Source organism: Acomys russatus, chromosome 32 (genome assembly GCF_903995435.1).
Source record: "Acomys russatus chromosome 32, mAcoRus1.1, whole genome shotgun sequence".
In the NCBI taxonomy this organism is placed as follows: domain Eukaryota; kingdom Metazoa; phylum Chordata; class Mammalia; order Rodentia; family Muridae; genus Acomys; species Acomys russatus.
In genome coordinates this window covers 33,361,905-33,381,903 of record NC_067168.1, presented here as the reverse complement: position 1 = coordinate 33,381,903, position 19,999 = coordinate 33,361,905, and the positions used below count along the sequence as shown (strand labels likewise).

The 19,999-nt window shown below is 48.7% G+C and overlaps 1 protein-coding gene across 1 annotated transcript in view; it reads left to right on the top strand.

Moving 5' to 3' along the window:
* Dock3 (dedicator of cytokinesis 3) overlaps positions 1–19,697 on the top strand; it is a 328,616-nt gene extending 308,919 nt beyond the window's left edge. Inside the window, exons 47-53 of the mRNA XM_051140503.1 lie at positions 2,378–2,499; positions 3,690–3,828; positions 4,317–4,464; positions 9,907–10,025; positions 11,238–11,325; positions 15,241–15,323; positions 16,152–19,697. Coding sequence (XP_050996460.1) covers positions 2,378–2,499; positions 3,690–3,828; positions 4,317–4,464; positions 9,907–10,025; positions 11,238–11,325; positions 15,241–15,323; positions 16,152–16,661 — 1,209 coding nt within the window. The 3' untranslated portion in view covers positions 16,662–19,697. The remainder of the gene's footprint in view (positions 1–2,377; positions 2,500–3,689; positions 3,829–4,316; positions 4,465–9,906; positions 10,026–11,237; positions 11,326–15,240; positions 15,324–16,151) is intronic.
* Positions 19,698–19,999: the final 302 nt, after the last annotated feature.

Genomic DNA, 19,999 nt, shown 5'->3' with positions numbered 1-19,999 from the left:
TGCCACAGTCAAAGAAAAGTAGGAGGGAGGGTGAGGTGAGAGAAGCTGTGCCTGCCACAGAAGAGTAGGGAGGTGAAGATAATGTGTACTGCATCCAAAGTAAGGTGTTTAGCTTACTCTTATTGATGCGCTCACTCCTGGAAGGAGTCAGATTCAGAGGCAAAGAACATTTTCAGGCACTATGCTAATAGATAAATTTTTTTCACATAAGAAAGGGCTCATTAGCCGGGCGGTGGTGGCGCACGCCTTTAATCCCAGCACTTGGGAGGCAGAGGCAGTGGATCTCTGTGAGCTCGAGACTAGCCTGGTCTACAAAGTGAGCCCAGGATAGTCAAGGCTACACAGAGAAACCCTGTCTCGGAAAAAACAAAACAAAAAACAAACAAAAAAAACAAAAAACAAAAAAAAGAGAAAGGGCTCAAGATTTTTCTTGCCAGTAATCTAAAGACTAAATGTATGGTCTGAATGGGCCCTCTTGTCATCTGGTTTTTTCTCTACCTGCCCATTTTATCCTCCCTTTGTCTCTTCCCCTCGTCTGTCCACCTTCTCTTCTTCCTTCATTTTCTTTCCCTCTTTACTTTTTTCTACCCATCTCAGTTTCTTCCATAATGAGTTATGATCCAGGTTCACATCTAAGAAAGTTTCTGTCACCAAATACTTTAATTCTGGCTGCTCTTAGAGGTTTTGGGCAGTTCTAAGGCTACACCAGCCCCCCAAATTATCTACCCAAGTCTGCCCTACCTCTTTACCCTCCATGGCAAGTTTGGCCCAAGTACCTATATACACAGGCAGGACTTGTATTCCAGGGTCAGTTTTCCTTGGATGGTCTTAACATAAAATGATGGCAGGTAGAATAAGATTCATGCAGCCCTGAGTCCCCAAGCCCCTATTCACATCACATAACCTTACCCAATTTTTAACCACAGGTCTGACTCTAAGTTATTTCTAGAATAGACTTTCTGTTAAATATCCTGGTTCCCAGACCTCAGGGGCCATGAGTCAAATTACCTGCCACTACCTAGCCAGCTCTCTTCTCATTTTACTGATGGCTACCAAGTGTAAGTATTAGGGAAACAAAGAAATACAGCTTTCAGATGCTGAGCCATGCTATCCTCTTTAGAGATGGTGTAAAGGCCTGGGGAAAGTTGAGCCATCCCAGGACTCAGTGAGCTCATCCCTCTTGGAGCTGGCCTGCTTTGTTCTTGGATGCTGCAAGACCCTCAGTGCAGGCCTCACCTGGTTCCTTGCAAGAGTGGACAACACGAAAAGAAGCTAATTACAGTTTGAGAGAAATTTCTATAGCTCACAAAATGTCTCCTCCTTAGCAGGGTTCTCCCACCATGGGATTTCAGTGAAACATGCAGACCATCAGTGTTTCCCCTTTAAAGCTGAGGCGGCTGGTTAGTCAAGGGCTTGGGTAGCATCACTGAATCTGATGGGGATTCCACCTCATTATGCTGGTTCCTGCCAACACAGCTGGGCTTTGCTCCATGCTGACTTCCCAGGTGGTAGCCCAGGCAACCTAGAGCTGGCACCAGGGGAGGCTCCCCGCTCATCTCTGCAGTCAGGTCACTGCAACAAAGGCACAACCTGCTTGTCCATGTGCATCAAGCTCCCTGCTGGGCACACAGCAGAAACACACTTGGAAAAAGAACCTAAAAAGTGTGCTGCTTCAAGTCCAGCTCAGAGGCATGCCCAGTAGACCAGAGCTTTTGTCCTTTATATCTTATGGAAAGTTGTGCTTTAAACTTTCCTCAGTGTCACAGAGACAGAGACCAATATGCTTTCTGTCACCCAGTGGGAAGTTAGATTAGAAGTTTCTGCCTCGAAGTCTACATACTTAGAAAGAATTTAATTATACTAAAATAGAACTGTGCTGTTTTCAATTACTTACATCAGGACTTTGTTTCCTGTTTCTCCATAGACTGTGTCACAGGCAACTTAACTCAGGTCACTAAGAGCTGGGCCATTTAGCAATCTAATAAAACCCAGCACCAGTTGTTATGTAAGAGTTTGTACTGACTGCCAGGTGAATAATAAAGTCTTCCTCTCCTCCTACCCAGCCATTGTTCTACTTACTCTGAAGTAAGGAAGCCTGTAAACACTCTCCTGCGAACTCAGAGTCACTGCAGCCTAGTTCAGATATGTCTCTCTTAATGGAGCTTGACTGGGCCTTCACGGGATCTGGCCTAGGCTCAGAGGAGGGAGCATTCAGTAGTGAAGGAGTGGGTGCCCAGAATCAAGCCACAAGCATGCCATAGGCTCTCTTTTTGTTTGTTCGTTTGTTTTACATTTTTACCAGCAATCAGCTTATCTCTCCTAACCCTTTACTTACCTGTTCTTTGCTCTCTGTGAACAAGCATGCATTTCTCAACAGGAGTTTCCAGGTTTGGAAAAGCTAAGTCCTGCATGTTCAGGCAGCAGCACTCCACGGGGAAATGTTCTGGCATCCCATAGCCCTATGAGCCCTGAGAACATCAAGATGACCCACAGGCACAGGTATGGCATTAGGGCTGGGGAAGATTCCCTCCAGAGAGGTAGGTCTGGAGGATGCACATCAGAGGAAAAGAACTGCAGAGGCCTTGTGTGTACTCACATCCTCTGCCCCGAAGTCTTGCTTCAAGCAGCTCCTTGTACTTAATAGACAGGAGTGTCTGACCTGCATTAGTAACTGCCCAACATACAGAAGCATACATGTGATATTCTGCATATACAGAGGAGAGGACACTGGGATAACTCTTGAAGGACAGACAGACATTTGCTAGGCAGAAAAGGGTCCAAGTTAGAAGAGTGAAGGGACGATACCCAGGCAAAGGAACTTACCCATGCATGCTGTGACCAAGGCAGCCCAGCCAGCACTGAGTAGAACCAAAAGGCAGAGGTGCAGGACTCCTGAGCGTGGAAGAGGCCAGCGCCAGCTTGGCATGAACCTTGTTCATATGTACCTTTGAGCATGATTCCAAAGAGAATGAAGATTGTTGATTGTTTTTAAGGAAGAGAATAATTTTGGTGGTGTGAGGTTCAAGTAATGACTGCTCAAAACTCAAGAGTTCTGACCTGAGCAGCTCAGGTGGGAATACCCAAAGCTTTAGGATAGAAAAGCCAGGTTTAGGAAAGAAAGCCAATACAAGGAGTCTCTCACTTAGATTTATTTCCCAGCATGAATAGCAACTCAGAAGAGTGGCCACTTGGCAAATGAGAAGTGGAAAAATGAACAAAAGGCCTCCTGGTATTGATAAAGGAAAGTTGTTGGGAAACTTAGAGCCAACAGATAGTTTACAGCTGTTTCTTTTGATCATGTCTTCATGCCATCTGATCTCAGAGCAGATCTCATAATAGTGTGTGCTGGGTTAGGCACTGCTCAGACTGACATCTCATAGAAAGAAGGGTATAGGATCCTTGACCTGAAGTATCATCTCTCTTTCATTCTTCCTGATAAGCTACTAGTGCCTTCATACTGAATGGCTATAGTCCACTTGACTCTAAGGAGAGATTGAACTAGCATAAGCCTTCGCGGGCCGGTGGCAGAGTAGGGCTCAGCAGGTGTGAACATTGGCTATAGGACCCTCCAGATGAGTGCTGGCTAAGGTTGAGTATCACTGTTGCACACTCACGCCATTGCTCCTGCTGCCTAGCATGCTTCCTTAGCTGTTGCCTGACTGCTCCATATTTCCTGTTCTTGCTCACAGCCCCATGAATTTGATGGGCACAGGCCGCCATTCATCATCCTCTCTCTCCTCACATGCATCTAGTGAAACAGGAAACATGGTGATGATGGGTGACAACTCTATGGGTGAAGCTCCTGAAGACCTCTACCACCATATGCAGGTACCTGCACTACGCAAGAGTGAGCAGGGGGCCATGGCTAGAGGACTCAGCCTTTCTGGAGTCTGTTCTGATGGCTGAAAACTCAAGTCCTCTGGTTTCTGGATTCAGAACACACCTCTCCATAGCTAGCCAGGCTGCCTTCTTTCTCTCTCCCACCCCAAGTTTTAGTTCCCATGCCTTATTTTGCAAGCAGGAACTCCAGCTTCAGACCTACCTGCTATTACAGAGTGCATGTCAAGCCTCCTGCTTGGCAATCCAGGTGGCTAAATCTTGCATTCTTCTCATGCGTAGCACAATAGAGCCAACACAACTGTCTTATTCCATGTGGGTGGTGTGGGTAGTCCTTAGTGCATGCCATCAGCCCAGCCCCTAACAGGGTCCAGAATAAAGCAGCAGTCACTTAGCCTGAGTACTTCAGGACAAGAATGTACAAGCCAGCTCTCTTCACAGTACTGACCATTCAGAGTGCTGATTTCTTTTCTTTGCAGCTTGCCTATCACAACCCCAGGTACCAGGGCTCAATCACCAACGTCTCTGTTCTGTCCTCGTCCCAGGCAAGCCCTTCTTCCTCAAGCCTGAGCTCTACTCACTCAGCGCCATCCCAGATGATTACCTCTGCCCCGTCTAGCACCCGAGGTAAGGATGACAGGATGCTACTTGCTGAAGGAGAGTAGAAAGTTAAATGAACCCTACTTGTCTTCCTTTCATCTGTCCCTATGTTTTTTAGATTGGCCTTGTTGTCACCAAGGGACACTGAATTTCTTTTGTAGATTGATAAAAAGAATTTAAAAGCAGGTTTAGAAGAAAAATCAAGGGAAATTTTATTGAAGTTAGAGGAAAAAAAATAGGGCAGGCAAGCTGGAAATGTCACCAGCATCATGGAGGAGAGAGACAGTTACACTTTCTGAGTTAGAAGTCAGAAAGCAGGTAGGTTCCGCAGTATAAACGTGCAGGAAGCAGCAGTAATCTCTGAGGTAGGAGTACTGGGAAAGGGCGTGCCCAGAGTGTTGGGACATGAGGGTTAGAATTGGTTGGGTGTCCAGAAAAGGGAAATGGAAAGAGGAGAGAGAGAGAGAATCACACCTTTAATAGAAGGAAAAGTAACAAAAATGCATTGGAAAGGGAGGTGAGGACAAGAGAGAACGGAGTATATAAAGCTTTTATGGTTTGATGGCGGGGGGGGGGGGGTGTTTTGGGTTTTTGTTTTGTTTTGTTGTTTTGAGATAGATTCTCACTATGTAGCCCCTAGCTGGCTTGGACCTCAGTGTGTAGTCCAGGTTGACTGGAAATCCACCTGCCTCTGCCTCCCCAATGCTGGGTGGGGTTAAAGGTGTGCACCATGCTTGGCCTGCTTGTGTAATTTTTATTGATGGGGTACAAAACTGCCTTCCTAGGAGAGTGACATAGATCTTGAGTGTAAAAGCACTGTTCTACCTTTTGGGCCCACTAAGGAGGAAATATTTAAGTTTGGTTTAGCCTTGTGGCTTGCTGAGAGTTTTTCTTGGTAGCTTAGAATGTAGGGCACACCCAAGATAGAAGTATAACTATCTGCATTTATTATTATCAGTTTTACCTTCTAGATTTCTTAGATTTGGGCCAATAATGAATGAACAACAACATATATTGCCGTCAATTTACCTTTTGGGTTTGTTTGAGGCTAGTTTGGAGCCCTTGTTACTGATTTAGATCTAACCTTAGTTACAACCAATGTGTGGATCTTCATCGCTTACTAAAGGGCCAGTATTGTTTATTTTTAATCTTTCCATGGAAGGCCAGCATTTGGAAATGTTATAAGCATCGTGGAAATTTAACATATGATATGAATTTTCCATATCGTATGCAAAATCTGTCTTCTTTTAATAGTCTTTAATTCCATGTCTTCCAGGGTATTACTTACCGCTGATTATAATATTTGTCACAGAGGACTCTGGCACTGATATTTATATGCCTTAAATGATGCCTGAAAAGCTGATGGCCACTTAGGGACTGTTCACTCGCTCTCTTTCTGCCTAACAACCCTGCTGTTGTGGTAGAAAATGCTTGCATTTTCAGCACCCCTCCAGCTGACTTTACATCCTGCTCTGGCTATATTTGCTGCCATGCTACTGCTTGGTAGCCAGTACGGCATCTTTACCTCAGTAAAGGGACATGGCCCAGGAGAAAACTCAGTTCTTTCCCACTAAATGTTTGCCATGCAAAGTGGTCTGAACCTGTCAACCAGTCACTGACTGTTGGCTTCAGGCTTCAGAAGAATAAGTTATTTTTGTTCTGATTATTTTGTTTACAAAGGAAGACAGCGCAAACTTCTAACAGTAAGCAAGAGCTCTATCCAAAGTATACAAACCTGTGAGGTCCACAATAGGCGAGATGGAAAGAACTGATGCAGTGAGGCCTGGTGGAAAGATGCAGTGGCCAGCCAGGAAGACCTTGTCAGAGTGCAGGGAAGTGAGCAAGGCTGCCGCAGAGCCTCCACGGACTTGAACTTACAGCACCTTTGACTGTGTCCGTAGGTACAGTGAAGAAATGAACGCTGTATTTGGGGTACATGTCTTTACACCACCAACCTGTACTGTTTTCCTGACATAAACTGTGAGATCCAGACAAGAGGGGCCAAGTTTAGGAAACAGTTGATGAAGGCTGCGAGCAGGGACAGGACCATGTATTATGAAAAGGGCCTGCTAAAAGATGGCTTTTGGAATAGAAAGGAGGGAAAGCCCAAGAAATAGCTGTGGGTGTCTGGACATTGGTGTTTACAGTGTCTTTTAGTAAGTGCTCATTAGAGCTGCAGAAGTAGACTGTACTGCCATCTAGGCTTTGTTGTTTTCCTTAACCTGAAGTCCCTTAGATGTGCTCAGCCATATTCAAGACTTTATCTGGCTATTCTTACAGGTTAATGATGTATACTTTAGCTCAGTAATACTATGATGCTGCTTTTTAAAAAAATTATATGTATGTCAGATTTCCTGGAACTTGAGTTACAGACTGATGTGAGCTGCCTGATGGGAGTGATGGGAGCCAAACTCAGATTTTCAAAGGAGCAGCAGGTGTTTTTTGCCACTGAGCCGTCTCTCCAACCCTGATACTGCTTAACACACCTCTGTGCTATGGCTACCATTAGAGACATTTCAGGCTAGCTGTTACCACCTGTGTCTGGTTACTTGTATCATTGCTGTGACTAAATAGCAGAAGTTGTTGCAGCAGGGGTGTGAGGCACACTCACTGGCTTCCTCCTGACTTTCTAGGTGTTCTACTTAGGGCTCTGGCCTATGGGATGGGTCTTCCCTCCTCACTTACACCGAGAAGTCTGTCTCCTAGGAAATGCTAAATCCCTTAGGAGTTTTACAGACTGGCCTGCAAAGTATAGTCTAATTCTTGTAAATCCATGGCTCGGCCCCTTGTACTGAAAAGGCTGATTAAGCTTGGGAAACAGATTTGTAATCCAGTGGCACTAGGAGCCCACCTCCCTAGGGATTATTGGAGTGCAGCTGAAGCAGTTCAAAAGGACAAGCCCTCATGGTGTTTAAACGTCTTAATGAAAGTTAACATCACCCTGTCCCACCAAGGGATTGGCTGCCTAGGGCAAAGGAAGTGAGGCAGCTGAATTGAAGAAAATTAATGTACAGCACTCCTTTGTTATAACATACGAGGGATCACCACAACTGGAATGTAAGTCCTCAGCAGAGCCCCTAGACCTTCAGGATGATGTTCCTCCATCCCAGCCCCCAGCGTGAATCAAGGCAGCACATATGGATGCACAACTGGTATCATGAGCCAGGCTTCCTGAGGTTAGAGAACATAGCCTGAGGGAAGAAATTCCAACCTATGCCTAGTGTGGTATGGACATTAAATAGACTTTTTGGCTGAGCTGGTGTCAAAATGATGTTTCTTTTTTTCCTTTGTGGATAGTCATGTTCAGATACTGTCTACAGGGTTTAGAGGCATTCACGTCACTCAGTTGGAAAGACAGACAAATCATCAGGATTTGGAGCCTTTTTTAAATTTTATTTTCTTGCTGAGCATGGTGGCCTATGCCTTTGAGCACTTGGGAGGTAGTGGCAGAGGATCTCTGTGAGTTCAAGGCCAGTCTGGTCTAGAAAAGGAGTTCCAGAGAAACCCTACCTCCTCCTCTCCTCCTCCTTCCCTCCTTCTCCTTCTCCTCCTCCTTCTCCTCCTCCTCTCCTCCTCCTTCCCTCCTTCTCCTTCTCCTCCTCCTTCTCCTCCTCCTCTCCTCCTCCTTCTCCTCCTTCCCTCCTCCTCCTTCTCCTCCTCCTTCTCCTCCTTCCCTCCTCCTCCTTCTCCTCCTCCCTCTCCTCCTCCTCCCCTCCTCCTCCTTCTCCTCCTCTTCTTCCTCTCCTCCTCCTCCTCCCCCCCTCCTCCCCCCCTTCTCTTCCTCCTCCTCCTTTTCTTTTTTTTTTTTTTTTGAGACAGGGTTTCTCTGTGTAGCCTTGGCTGTCCTAGACTCACTTTATAGACCAGGCTGACCTCAAACTCATAGAGATCCACCTGCCTCTGCCTCCTGAGACCTAGGATTTACAGGAGTTCACCACCACACTTGGCTTGCCATCTTCTTGAAATTGCCTAAAAACACAAATTTTAAAAGAGAACAAAAATATCTATAAAGCCACAAAACAAGAAATTTTGTAACAACCATGCTTTATACATTCCCTTATCAGTGAAGGACATTGTAAAAGATAAAGGTCCTAAAGCCTGTCTAGAGGTTCTCTCAGGACAGCAGTAGAAAACGTTACAAAGATAACTGTGGGGAAAGTTACATGCTGGTATTTATGCAGATTTTTTGGACTAAGTGAACACAAGGATTTCTCCAGGACTCCTGCAGTAAGCTGGCTGCAGACCTGAGTTTGCTTTGGTTTGTTGGCTCTTTTTATAGTTCTGGGACCACAGGCTCAGAAGAGAGCCCCAGCGACAGTGGGTTTCAGGGACTCAGAGCCCCTCTAGGATCTGCAGATTCACCTGTCAGCTGGAGCCCATGGGCTAGTGTCCCCAGCTCAGCTCCTCAGAGCTGAGTCAGCCAGAAGCATTGAAGTCCAGGTGGCTTTGCCATGAAGGGACTGGTAGACAGGCTGTTGTTAATGCAGTGAAGTGTTTATTTGTAGAACTGTTCACATTACCCTATTACAGGAGAGCTAGTGTATTATCTTACTGATTCTATTGAAAGTGTTCTTTTAAAAAAAAGTGTTCTTAAGAACCACAGGTGGGAAGTTCCTCAGCGTTTTAGTATTACCTCAGCCAGAGTCACTGTCATAGAAAAGGGACATGAAAAGCAGCAAAGGGAGCTGGGCAGTGGTGGTACACTCCTGTAATCCCAGCACTCAGGAGGCAGAGGCAAGGAGTGAGTTCCAGGACAGCTAGAACCACACAAACCCTGTCTTAAGAACAAGAACAATACAGCCTGGACCCAAGCCCCTGGCTTCTGGGTCACTTCCTGTGAGCTCCAGGGCCAGCAAGGATCAGACCCGCCTGGGTGAAGGGCCCTCGGCGTCCAGCTAGCCTCACGTTAGAGCTGCAATAGGTCCAACAGGTAGGCAGAATTGAGGTTCTGGTAGCCTACCATCTAGAAGGGGTGTGCCAAAAACGATGTAGGAAGCCAGTTGAAAATAGAATCACTGGCGTTTGAAGAAGGTAAGTGTATGTAAACCCAGTATGTCAAGTCAAACCATGTGATTGTTATTCTAAGTGTCTCATGTCTTTGTGTGATGGATCCATCACAAGCCAGCCTTGGCCCATACCCGGGTCCTCTGGAAGAGGCCAGTGTCCAGGCCACACCTTTGCCCTGGCAGTACACGGTTCAGATCCCCAAATACCCTGCACCAGGCTTCAGCTACCCTTTTCCTCTGGGTATCATGGTAGCCTCTCTCAGTGGGTGTGCCTAAGCCGAGGTACCAGATACAGTCTTCATCATCTAGCCTCTGGATCTGCTTCAATCCTCTTGTGTTTTGTTGAGCTCACCTTAACTCTAAGGGACACCTACCCTGGCCCCCAGTCCTAAGGATGCTCGGCCGCTGAGCCCCTCCATCTGTGGTTTGTCATCTGTTCGTGATTGTTCTCACTTGGTTACAGGCTCTCCCTCTCTGCCAGATAAGTACCGACATGCCCGGGAAATGATGTTGCTGTTGCCCACACATCGGGACCGCCCAAGCAGCGCCATGTATCCAGCAGCCATCCTGGAGAATGGACAGGTAGCAGATCTAGCCCTGACTAACTGGCCTCTGCTACAAGTGTGTTGGCTTGGGCTCCCACATTGCATTTGCTAAACCTTTGCACAGGCTTGCATGCCTCCCTCATTCTGCTCTAAGAAGGCTGTTAGAAAGAAAAAGAAGGGGCTTGAGAGATGGCTCAGAGGTTAAGCGCACTGGCTGCTCTTCCAAAGGTCCTGAGTTCAATTCCCAGCAACCACATGGTGGCTCACAACCATCTATAATGAGATCTGGTGCCCTCTTCTGGCATGCAGGTACACATGCAGACAGAATAGTATATAAATAATAAATAAATCTTTAAAAAAAGAAAGAAAGAAAAAGAAAAGAAAAGAAGAAGGCTGTTGGATTGCTGGTTGGGGAAGACAGTACATCTGAGGGCCAGAAATCAAGACAGAATGCAGGTCTAAGTAGGCTGCAACAGGGTTGAGATGAGGTGCACTTATGTATCTATCTACCCTGTGGCCAGCTTTCTGGACGACTCGTCCCCTGTTCCTCTGCCATACGCAATTGGTTTTTATCACATCCTGAGAAGGCTGTAGTGAGCATAGGTAGGAAGCTGTCTGTGTGTCTTGCTAGAGTTGCCCTCCAAACTTAGGTCTCTAGACACCCTGCTGGGACCAGCAAGTAGCACTTGACCCTGTATAGTTTGCCCCTGCCTTTCTATTCAAGCCGATAAAAGTCACTTCCAAGTAACTGTCCTAGGCTCAATGTGCCAGGGGTTTCTCAGTGGTACCTCTCTGCCAGGCAGAGAGCAGATCTGATGGGAGCTGCTCAGTAGAGCAATGGGAGCTGCCTTTCTCTCCTTCAGTGCTAATGTGGATCTGTGTGGCGCTAAGAATTAAGACCTATCAGTGCTCATGGGGCAACAGGGTCTTTAAAAACTTTCTGTCAGTGGTCTCCCTGGCAGACAAAAAGATGTAATAACCAACTAATGGAAGGCACTTATGTCCTGCACAGAAACTTGTGTCACCTCAAATATCCCTGCAAGTGCTCAGATCCATATTTACCTGGACTATTGTAACAGGCTTCCCAGGGCTGCTGTGGCTCTCAGCACACCTCAAGCATGCGCCATCTTAACTGCTTTGATATCCTCATCTGTGCTTAGAATGTCCTGCCTCCTGTAGTCCATAACATTGCCTCCCAAGATGTAGCTGGCTGTTTTTACACTCTTTGATATCTTTCTCCTTCCCTCAGCCACCAAACTTCCAGCGGGCCCTGTTCCAGCAAGTAGTTGGAGCCTGTAAACCCTGCAGTGACCCCAATCTGTCTATGGCTGAAAAAGGTATTTTCCTCTCTCTAGGAACTTCCTCGTGTTTGTCCCATCTGAGTGTCTGACTCTTGTTCCTGAGTCACCAACTGTCCAGTCCTGAGCCACAACCCAGGTCTGTCAACCTAGACATAGTGCTAACCAGTTCCTCAGTGCACCACTTAGACCACAGCTGGCATGGATCCTGTTTGTCTGTCTGTATCTCTCCCTCTCTCCAGGGCCCACCCACAGCTGCCTTAAGTTTTTGTAACTCAGGTTGCTGTGGGCACCTACTCTCCGAGGTTCTTCCTAATGACTTGTAGACTTTAGTGTGCCTAATGGTCCCTTTGAGGCTTCAGAAACTTCTCCTTGGAGCTCAGAATGGACTGTAGCCAATGAAAGCCCCAAAGAAATGGAAGAGACAGTACAGTAAATTTCCCCAAACTAGGTTTCTACAGGGAAGGCTCTGAGTGCTTCAGTGCCATCCAGCCGCTCTTTAGCCACTCTGGCCAGCAACTACAATGCCATGCCTAGAACTGCAGCTGGTGGCAGGTTGCCCTGTGCTGTGCAAGCTGATACAGGAACCAGCATCTAACCTCTGTGACCTTGAGCTGAAGCCCCAGACACCTGAATTAGTTTCAGCACAGCAGTACCTGAGTGGGGCTCAGGCTAAGCAAGTCTGCCACCTAGAACCCGGCCCCACAGTTCTGTCCTCTCCTCCGTCTGTTGTGCTAAGTGCATATTCACTTCCCACCAATATAGTCTGTTGTCCCTTAGCCCATCAGACCATGTCCCTTCAAAGCTTTCATCATGTTGTCATTGCACCTGCTTACCAAGTGCTGTCTGTTGTCCCACTGTCATTGTGACCCCTCTTGATTATTGTAGAAGACAAACTCTTGACCTTTTTAAGGAGTCAAACACTGGGTTCAAAACCTTGGTTCCTAGTAGGCATTAGTGCCAGATTCTCAGCCACACAGAACCTACCGAAGATGCCTTCCTCACCTCAAGGCTGCACAGCCTGAAAAAGTAGCTTCTTGGATTCCTGTACCTATGACCCCCAAAACAATGGGCCTTTTGCACCTGGAAGGCCAGAATCCACAACGGGTTCTCTTCATCTAAGGTGCATGTCAATCTCAGAACTAGCCAAGAGTCACAAAGCTCAGAGCACAAATGGCTATCAGTGGGCAGACCAGGATGCTACGTCAGCTGGACACAGAAGAGCTACAGGCCTCAAGCCACACTTGGATCTGGACATGCCCTCCCTAAGTGTATGAGGGAAGGACCGGTGTCTCCAAACGAAAACTGAGCCCAGAGCTCCCATATTCAGAACACAAGGTCAGCAGTTAGTGTCAACAAATTAGACAACTTCCCATTGGTAACACACAGGCAGGAGTACCAGTTCCCCTAGAACCTACCTTTCACCTGTAGGTTCTTTCCTTGTCAGTCACTCCTGGACAGACAAGCCTGCCCTCTGTCCAGGGACTGTGCACTGGGGACCTCGGGCCAGTGCTGTTAATGCTGATATATGACAGGACAGAGTAGGGGCTGCTCTTGTACTAGGATAAATCATCCTCTTGGCCGCTCCACACGGCGGCAGTCCACGGGCCGCTCCACACGGCGGCAGTCCACGGGCCGCTCCACACGGCGGCAGTCCACGGGCCGCTCCACACGGCGGCAGTCCACGGGCCGCTCCACACGGCGGCAGTCCACGGGCCGCTCCACACGGCGACAGTCCACGGGCCGCTCCACACGGCGACAGTCCACTGGCCTCACTGCAGATGTGCGGCTTCTGGTTGCCATGGAATGATTCCCCCCAGACAGCATTTTACATACACGACTGCAGCCTTCCTTCTATCATTCTTCCCCTATAGCATTCCTGACCTCAAGGGCCTTTGGACCCTTAAGGATTTGCAGCCCCTTCAGTTCTTTCAGGAGTTGGGGACAACCTGAGACCAGATTGTCAGATCCTGGAGAGCCCAGGACAGGCGCGCCTAGTCTTGCGCTCAGGCTTCCAGGTGACACCATCTGATGCTTAGCAGATTCGAGGTTTTTTACTTATACCAGCTCAGCGGCCACTCACCAGATTCAGATGCCTCCTTCCTGCCATTCGCCATCAATATATCGTGAGATTAAGCATTCCTTAAAACTGAAGTTTTACCTGTGTTGTGTTAGCTAGTCCATGAGCTGAGAGAAGGGAAATGCTGCCATCCATGAGATGCCATGTGCCCAGCACTTTGGACCACATCCTACTCAAAGGCTGCACTCCAGCTCTTCTTAGAGACTCCCAGCTCCTCTTAGCCCTTGGAATTCTCCACTGATCGTCTGGGCCAAGAAAGCCCAAACCTTGTGTATCTTGAGCTCCCTCTAGCTACCACTACCTTAACACAGAGCCGGCACCAGACACCTGGACTCTGTGGGCTGCACTTCCAAAAATCTCCATTAGAGGAGAGGCGTGTTTCTTCTTACTAGCATTTGTTCTCTCAAAAGAACCAATTAAACGTGCTTCACATTTCTTTTTCTGTACCTGCAGAGTAGCCAAACCCCAAATTGAGAAATCTAGCCACTGCCCTCTTTTCTCCCCTTTTACAAAGAACTTTCACACTAGCTGTAGCCAAAGAGCCAGTGCTGAGGCACTGGACTGTGTTCTCTGACCTACTCTATTCTGCATCCAAGGGCTCCAGAGCCTCTCCCTTTTCAGAAACCAATGTGTTCTCCTGGGCCTAGGCCAAAACTCCTAGGCTTTGTAACTTTACTCCAGTGGCCACCTTAAATACTTCTACTTGCTAGAAAGATGTCTTGCTCTTAAATGCAGCCAGTAGGCATAAGGACAGCAGGGATGGGGCCGTGTTCTAGGTGTTTCCACAGGCCTTTTGTGAAAAGATACTGTCTCTTTCTCCTACCCTGCTTCCTGCTGTCACATGGAGCATGAGCAGGGCAAGGGCCCTGGCCTAACTCTTGACTTGTGCAGAGCTCTGTGTCCTGTGCTCTTGTGTTCCTGATCTCACCTGCCTGTTCTGTTCTCTTGTCCTCTGGTCTTCTGGTTTTTCTTCTGACAGATCCCAGAGACTGCAGGTGTTTGCTCCTTACTGCACTTTCTCTCAGTTTGCCTCATCCTGAACACTCTTCAGAAATCAGCTTACTCTGGCCATCACAGGCAGCTTCAGTCTCTGGCCAGTCATCTCTCTCGGCCACGGTGCCTTGTTTGGCCAGTACTTTCAGCTATAGGGCCTGACATGCCACTTGTATGCTGGCTACACAGAGCAACCTAGAAAAGCCTCAGGCTGTAGGCAGCTTCTCTAAAGTGGGAAGTTCAAGAAGTAACCTCCGTTCACACCATCTCTTTCCACCCTTCAGCGGTGCCAGCAGCCCCCAGCAGCTGGAGCCTGGATAGCGGAGCCCAAGAGGCCCAGCCCTTCCTGTCTGCCCTCATGGGGCACATCCTGGCCCCCCCAGTGCCTCCCCGAAGCCTGCTGCATGGTAAGCGGGTCCCCCAAGTAGTTTCTGGTCTCAAACTCTGACCAAGGGCTAGATCAGCTGCTGTCTAGACCATCGCTGCCAAGAAGAACTGATCCACACCACAGAAAGGAGCCTGCTGAGTATTGGGGCCAGTAAAGTTCTGAGCCCTGCAAGCTAGCTCAGTAAGGCCACCTCAGCAGGGAGGCTGAAGACAAGACCAACTGTGCCAGATACACCACTCACCAGCCTGCCATCAACCAGCCAGTGGACTAGAGCTTCTCCTCATGGGCTCTGAAGCACTCAACTTTCCTAGCCTCCTGTGTGAAACCTGTATTTTGTAGACTGTCAAGTGTTAAGAAAGGTGTTCTGTGGCCTTCAATAGTGAGGTATTCTCAGGGGACTTTTCCACACCTGCCCAGTGCCCAGCAAGGTGATACTACTGTGCAACTTGTGCAAGGGTCCCCAGCTGAGGCTCTGGTTCTGTTCCTATTCCAGGTCATTACTCCCTACACTTTGACGCCTTCCACCACCCCCTGGGTGACACCCCCCCAGCTCTTCCTGCCCGGACGCTGCGCAAGGTAATGTACTGAAGCAAGTGTCCCACCGCCTCACCTGCCGTAGTCACCCCTGGGGCCTACAAGAGGAAGCTGAACCCTCCCCTGCTCCTGTCCTGAAAGCCTAAGCTGGCAGAAGCTGGGGGTGGCCAGAGCCACACTAGAGCTGCGGGTGACCCATGCATCCTGCAACAAATTCGATGAGGACAGGGAGATCAGAGGGTCTTGTGGACAACACATGGCAACAAGAGTATATGCATAGGGAGCACTGAAAAACTTGGGGGGGTCTCTGCCAGTAGCACAGGCTCTCAACACACTATAGTCCAATAGCTAAATAAATGTCCCTGTGGTAGATTATACAGTTTTAAAAACTAGTTTCAACTGGAAATGAGAAACATCAGGCAGTAAAGTTTTATGAAAATTTCAAGAAGTAAAATTTGAATCCTGTTGTTAGCTTAACTTTTTTGCAACTGGGAAAAGACCAAGTCTGTGAGAGATTTTAGCAGCAGAGTAACATTTGATCTATGGCCAACTAGGGTTCCTTCTGCCTGATGACTCAGCCTTCCTGTCAGTAACTCAACTACACCCAACCTGGGTCTTAGCCCCAGGAACATCAACACCAGCAGCCAGGGCAAAGCATTTATTGGCCCTCTCAAGTATTTGATTCTGGGGCTTCACTAGCTTGCTTTGGGGCGGTGGGAGATAATTAGGGGAGTCACTGCTGAAGAAACAAACATGAAGCTGTTGAGATCTTAAATTCATGGATAAGCAGACTCTTGGCCTCCACATGGCAGGCCAGGCCACCTGTCTAGAGAGAGGGGTTCTAACTTACCCACCCTTTCCTTCGCACAGTCTCCTCTCCACCCCATCCCAGCCTCCCCTACAAGCCCCCAATCGGGCCTGGATGGCAGCAACTCTACGCTGTCTGGCAGTGCTAGTAGCGGTGTGTCCTCCTTGAGTGAGAGTAACTTTGGGCACTCCTCAGAGGCCCCACCTCGAACAGACACCATGGACTCCATGCCGAGCCAGGCCTGGAATGGCGATGAAGACCTTGAGCCACCCTACCTCCCTGTCCACTACAGCCTCTCTGAGTCTGCTGTCCTTGACGCCATCAAGTCCCAGCCGTGCAGAAGCCACTCAGCCCCAGGGTGTGTCATCCCTCAGGACCCCATGGACCCACCCGCGCTGCCACCCAAGCCCTACCACCCCCGCTTGCCCGTCCTAGAGCACGATGAGGGTGTGCTGCTGCGGGAGGAGGCTGAGAGGCCCAGGGGCCTGCACCGCAAGGCCTCGCTGCCTCCCGCGAGTGCCAAGGAGGAGCAGGGCCGCATGGCCTGGGAGCACAGCCGAGGGGAGCAGTGAGGAGCCAAGAGGCAGCTGCAGCACCATCTTCCATGAGCAGCTTGCCCCAGGCACTCCACGTCTGAAAAGCAAGTCCCTCCCAGGGAGCTAGAGGCTTGGCACTCAGGAGAAAACCACCAGAGTCTCTGTCCTACTGCCGCGAACTCATGTATTGCCATGTGCAGAGGCCACAGCAGCATGAAGGGTTGTGGTTTCTCTTTTATTTTACTTTTTGTTTCCATTTTTCTGGGTTTTTTCTTTATGCAGTAGTTGCTTTCTTCCTCCTGCAGTTCCAGACCACATGGAGCTATCTGGAAATATTGCACAGACAGAACTGCTTTGCAGTATTGCAAAGTCCAGGAGTAGGAGCCCAGGCCCGCCCCTCCAGGGTAGAGATTTGAAGAACGGAAATTGCACTAGGGACCTCTTCCTTTGCCGTATGGACAGAAAAACGAATGATTGCATTCAGGGATTGCAAGGACCACATGGACTACATGTCACAGGTGGACAAAGGGGCCGTTTTACACAAATGCTTGCCCACCCGCCCACTCTTCCATCTAGGAGTGTGCAACTGAGGCTAGTCAGGCACATGCCTGGCCTAGCTGCATGCCCGGGGCACACTGCCAGGCTCCCACGGCCAGCCTTGCCTCTTATCCCACTTTGGACATTATTCATCACTTTTATTTCAGACCCTTTGCTCCTTTCCACTCAAAACACCTCATGATCTGCAGAAGCCTCCCTGGCTCAATGGACTTGCAAGGGTTCTCTCTCAAGCCCTGCGGCCTGGATGAAGTGAAGCTAGAAGGGCTGTCGCTCCTGCAGGGAGTCAGGCCTCTTCCCTTGTACTGGAGAGAGCTGGTGTAAGAGTGAGGCTGGAGTGAGGCAGGGGCGAGAAAGCCTCTTCGCTTTCACAGGTGGCCCCAAATGCCTGCCATTTAGCGCCTGAATCAGGGATTTTCAGCACTACCTCTGAGCCTTGGGGTTGGCTGCCCAGCCTGGCTTCCAGGCCCTGAGGATGTGTGGTCAGGTTCAGCAAGCTCCTGGGTTTAAAAAAACAAAACAAAAATGGTGGGAGGAAACCTCTCCTTTAGGAAGCAGAGAGCCACACAGGTAAAACTTAACTTCCAAGCAGCCAAGTACTGAAACCCCCACTCCAAACCTCTAGGGACTGACCGCTGCCACTCAGGGTTCAGGACAGGCAGAGGGCAGTTTTTCAAACCTCCCCAGTCTGTTAGGCAGGGCAGTGGTGACTTTATAGGAAATTCTTTCATGTCAGGGCACTGATTTTTCTCTTGGTATTATGATGGGGGTGTGGTAATATTTTACCAGGGTGCTTCTAAGCTACTTTTTAAGATAACTTGAGACAGTTGTTTTCCTTTCATTTGCTTGCATTCATATCAGTGATGGCCATAAGACTGCCTCCTCCTTGTTGGGCAGGTGCGTTGCTCCCCCACTCCCTTAACTTGTTGGCCTTCTGGCCTCCTGTGGCCAAATTCTGGGCCTTAGCTGCTCATCCCTTCTCCACAATTCTTTCCCCAAACAGAAAAACCTATGGTCATGGTGTTTTTCTCTTATATACAAGTTTAATAGAACTGCCAGCAAATAACCTATGGAAAAAGATAGAGGCCCATTTTCCTTCTGAGTGTGTTGGGGTCCAGGAACCAACAGTGTAGGGCCTTCTGATACCCTCAGGGTCGTTCAGGCACAGTAAAGCAGACTGCTGAGGATTTAGGCCAATCCAAGAAGCCCAGGCTCCAAGGGCACACACCTGTTCCTGAGCCCAGACTCACTGGTGAGCTTGTCTCGGACCGTTTGGGTGCACAGGCATGAGGGTCAAGGTGCAGCTTTGAATGTGATTCTTAGGTAGGGCAGCTTCAGGTTTCCAGGCACATTTGAACCTCAGTCCACGGAGGCAGCCAACCATCACATGCAGACATCTCCCTTCTCCACTTGGTGGCACAGGAGGTAGGGAAGGGAATGGTAGGGCTAAGTTCCTTGGCCTTGCTTTGTGCAAGGTGAAATATATTTATGCTGTCCCTCTCATTTTCCCTAGCTGGATGAAATGGACCTGTTCTGAATACTTCTTTTTATTGAAAAACCAGCCATTGTGAGGGAAATGGGAGGTCAGAGATCAGAATCCTTTGAAAAGATTGTGAAATACTGATTTTCATTCTTTGAAGCTTATTTGTAAATACCTATTTGAATGCTGTGTATTTGTACAGGAATTTGAGCAAAAAATGTATAGAGTGTGATGTCTAATTGGTAATAAGCCCTATAAATGTGTTTTTAACCTCTGGCATTCTGTGCTTATTTAAAACAAGAAAACTTCTAACCATTTCTTTTGTGTATTCATGTCTAAAGAAAAACTGGTTTAAAATGATCTTACCTGTACCAGAAAAGTTAAAGAAAAAAAAATTTGTGCCGGTGTCCAAGAGGCATTTTACTGTATATATTGTGGTAGCATGTTATAAATCCAACAAGTCATGTGAATTTTAGATGTAAATACTGCCGATGGCCTCCCCCACTCCCTTGACTGCTGTGATGTGAATTAAAGATGAATACCTGATATTGATCCACTGATTTCACTGAATGGGAGCATAAAGTGCCCCTCTCAAAACCCTGTCGCCGGGCTCCAAGCCCTTTTAACTCCAGAATAATACCTTTCCGCACTTAGCCGGCCGCTCTCTGTACTGTGCCTTCAAAGGGCTAAGCCCTTGCACTTGGCTTCGGGGCAGTCCAGTTCCCGTCTCCACGGTTCCAAGAGTGGGACACGAAACCTCCCAAGTCCCTCTGGCCTCCACTGGGAAACTCCCAACGCCCCGGCTCGCAGCCTTTTCGGCAGGGTGGGTCCTCAGAGGTCCAGACAGCAGCTGACTTGGCAGGCCTCGAGCCTCTCCTCTAGGAGCCTCTGCAGTCCGACCCAGTATAAGGCGGGGTCTAAGCAGCGGGCGAATGAAGGTGGACGCTCCCAAAGATTGGTTCGCCAATCCACGTGGCGTTTAAAAACAAGGAACTGCTTCTGACCCGAGCTTGCGTCGCCTGTCCTGCTGGATATGGGCTGCCGGAGATCTTGCACTACGAGTCTCGGGTCCGGGAGGGAGTGGGTCTGGAGCCAAGACGGGGTACTCTGGACTAGTAACTAGATTGTGTGGGTGCCCCGTAAACAGTAAAGGCGGCTGCCCTTACCCGACATGGCGGCCCGTGCAGCTTCCGCCCAGCCTCTTTCTATGGACCGCCCAGGTTCAATCAGCAACCGACAACTGTCTGGGGTCCGGACGCCACCAGCCAATGAGGAAGGGCAGCGTGGAGCCGTCGGTCTGGGCTCCGGGGCACGTGGGCCAATAAGAACGCGGCATATG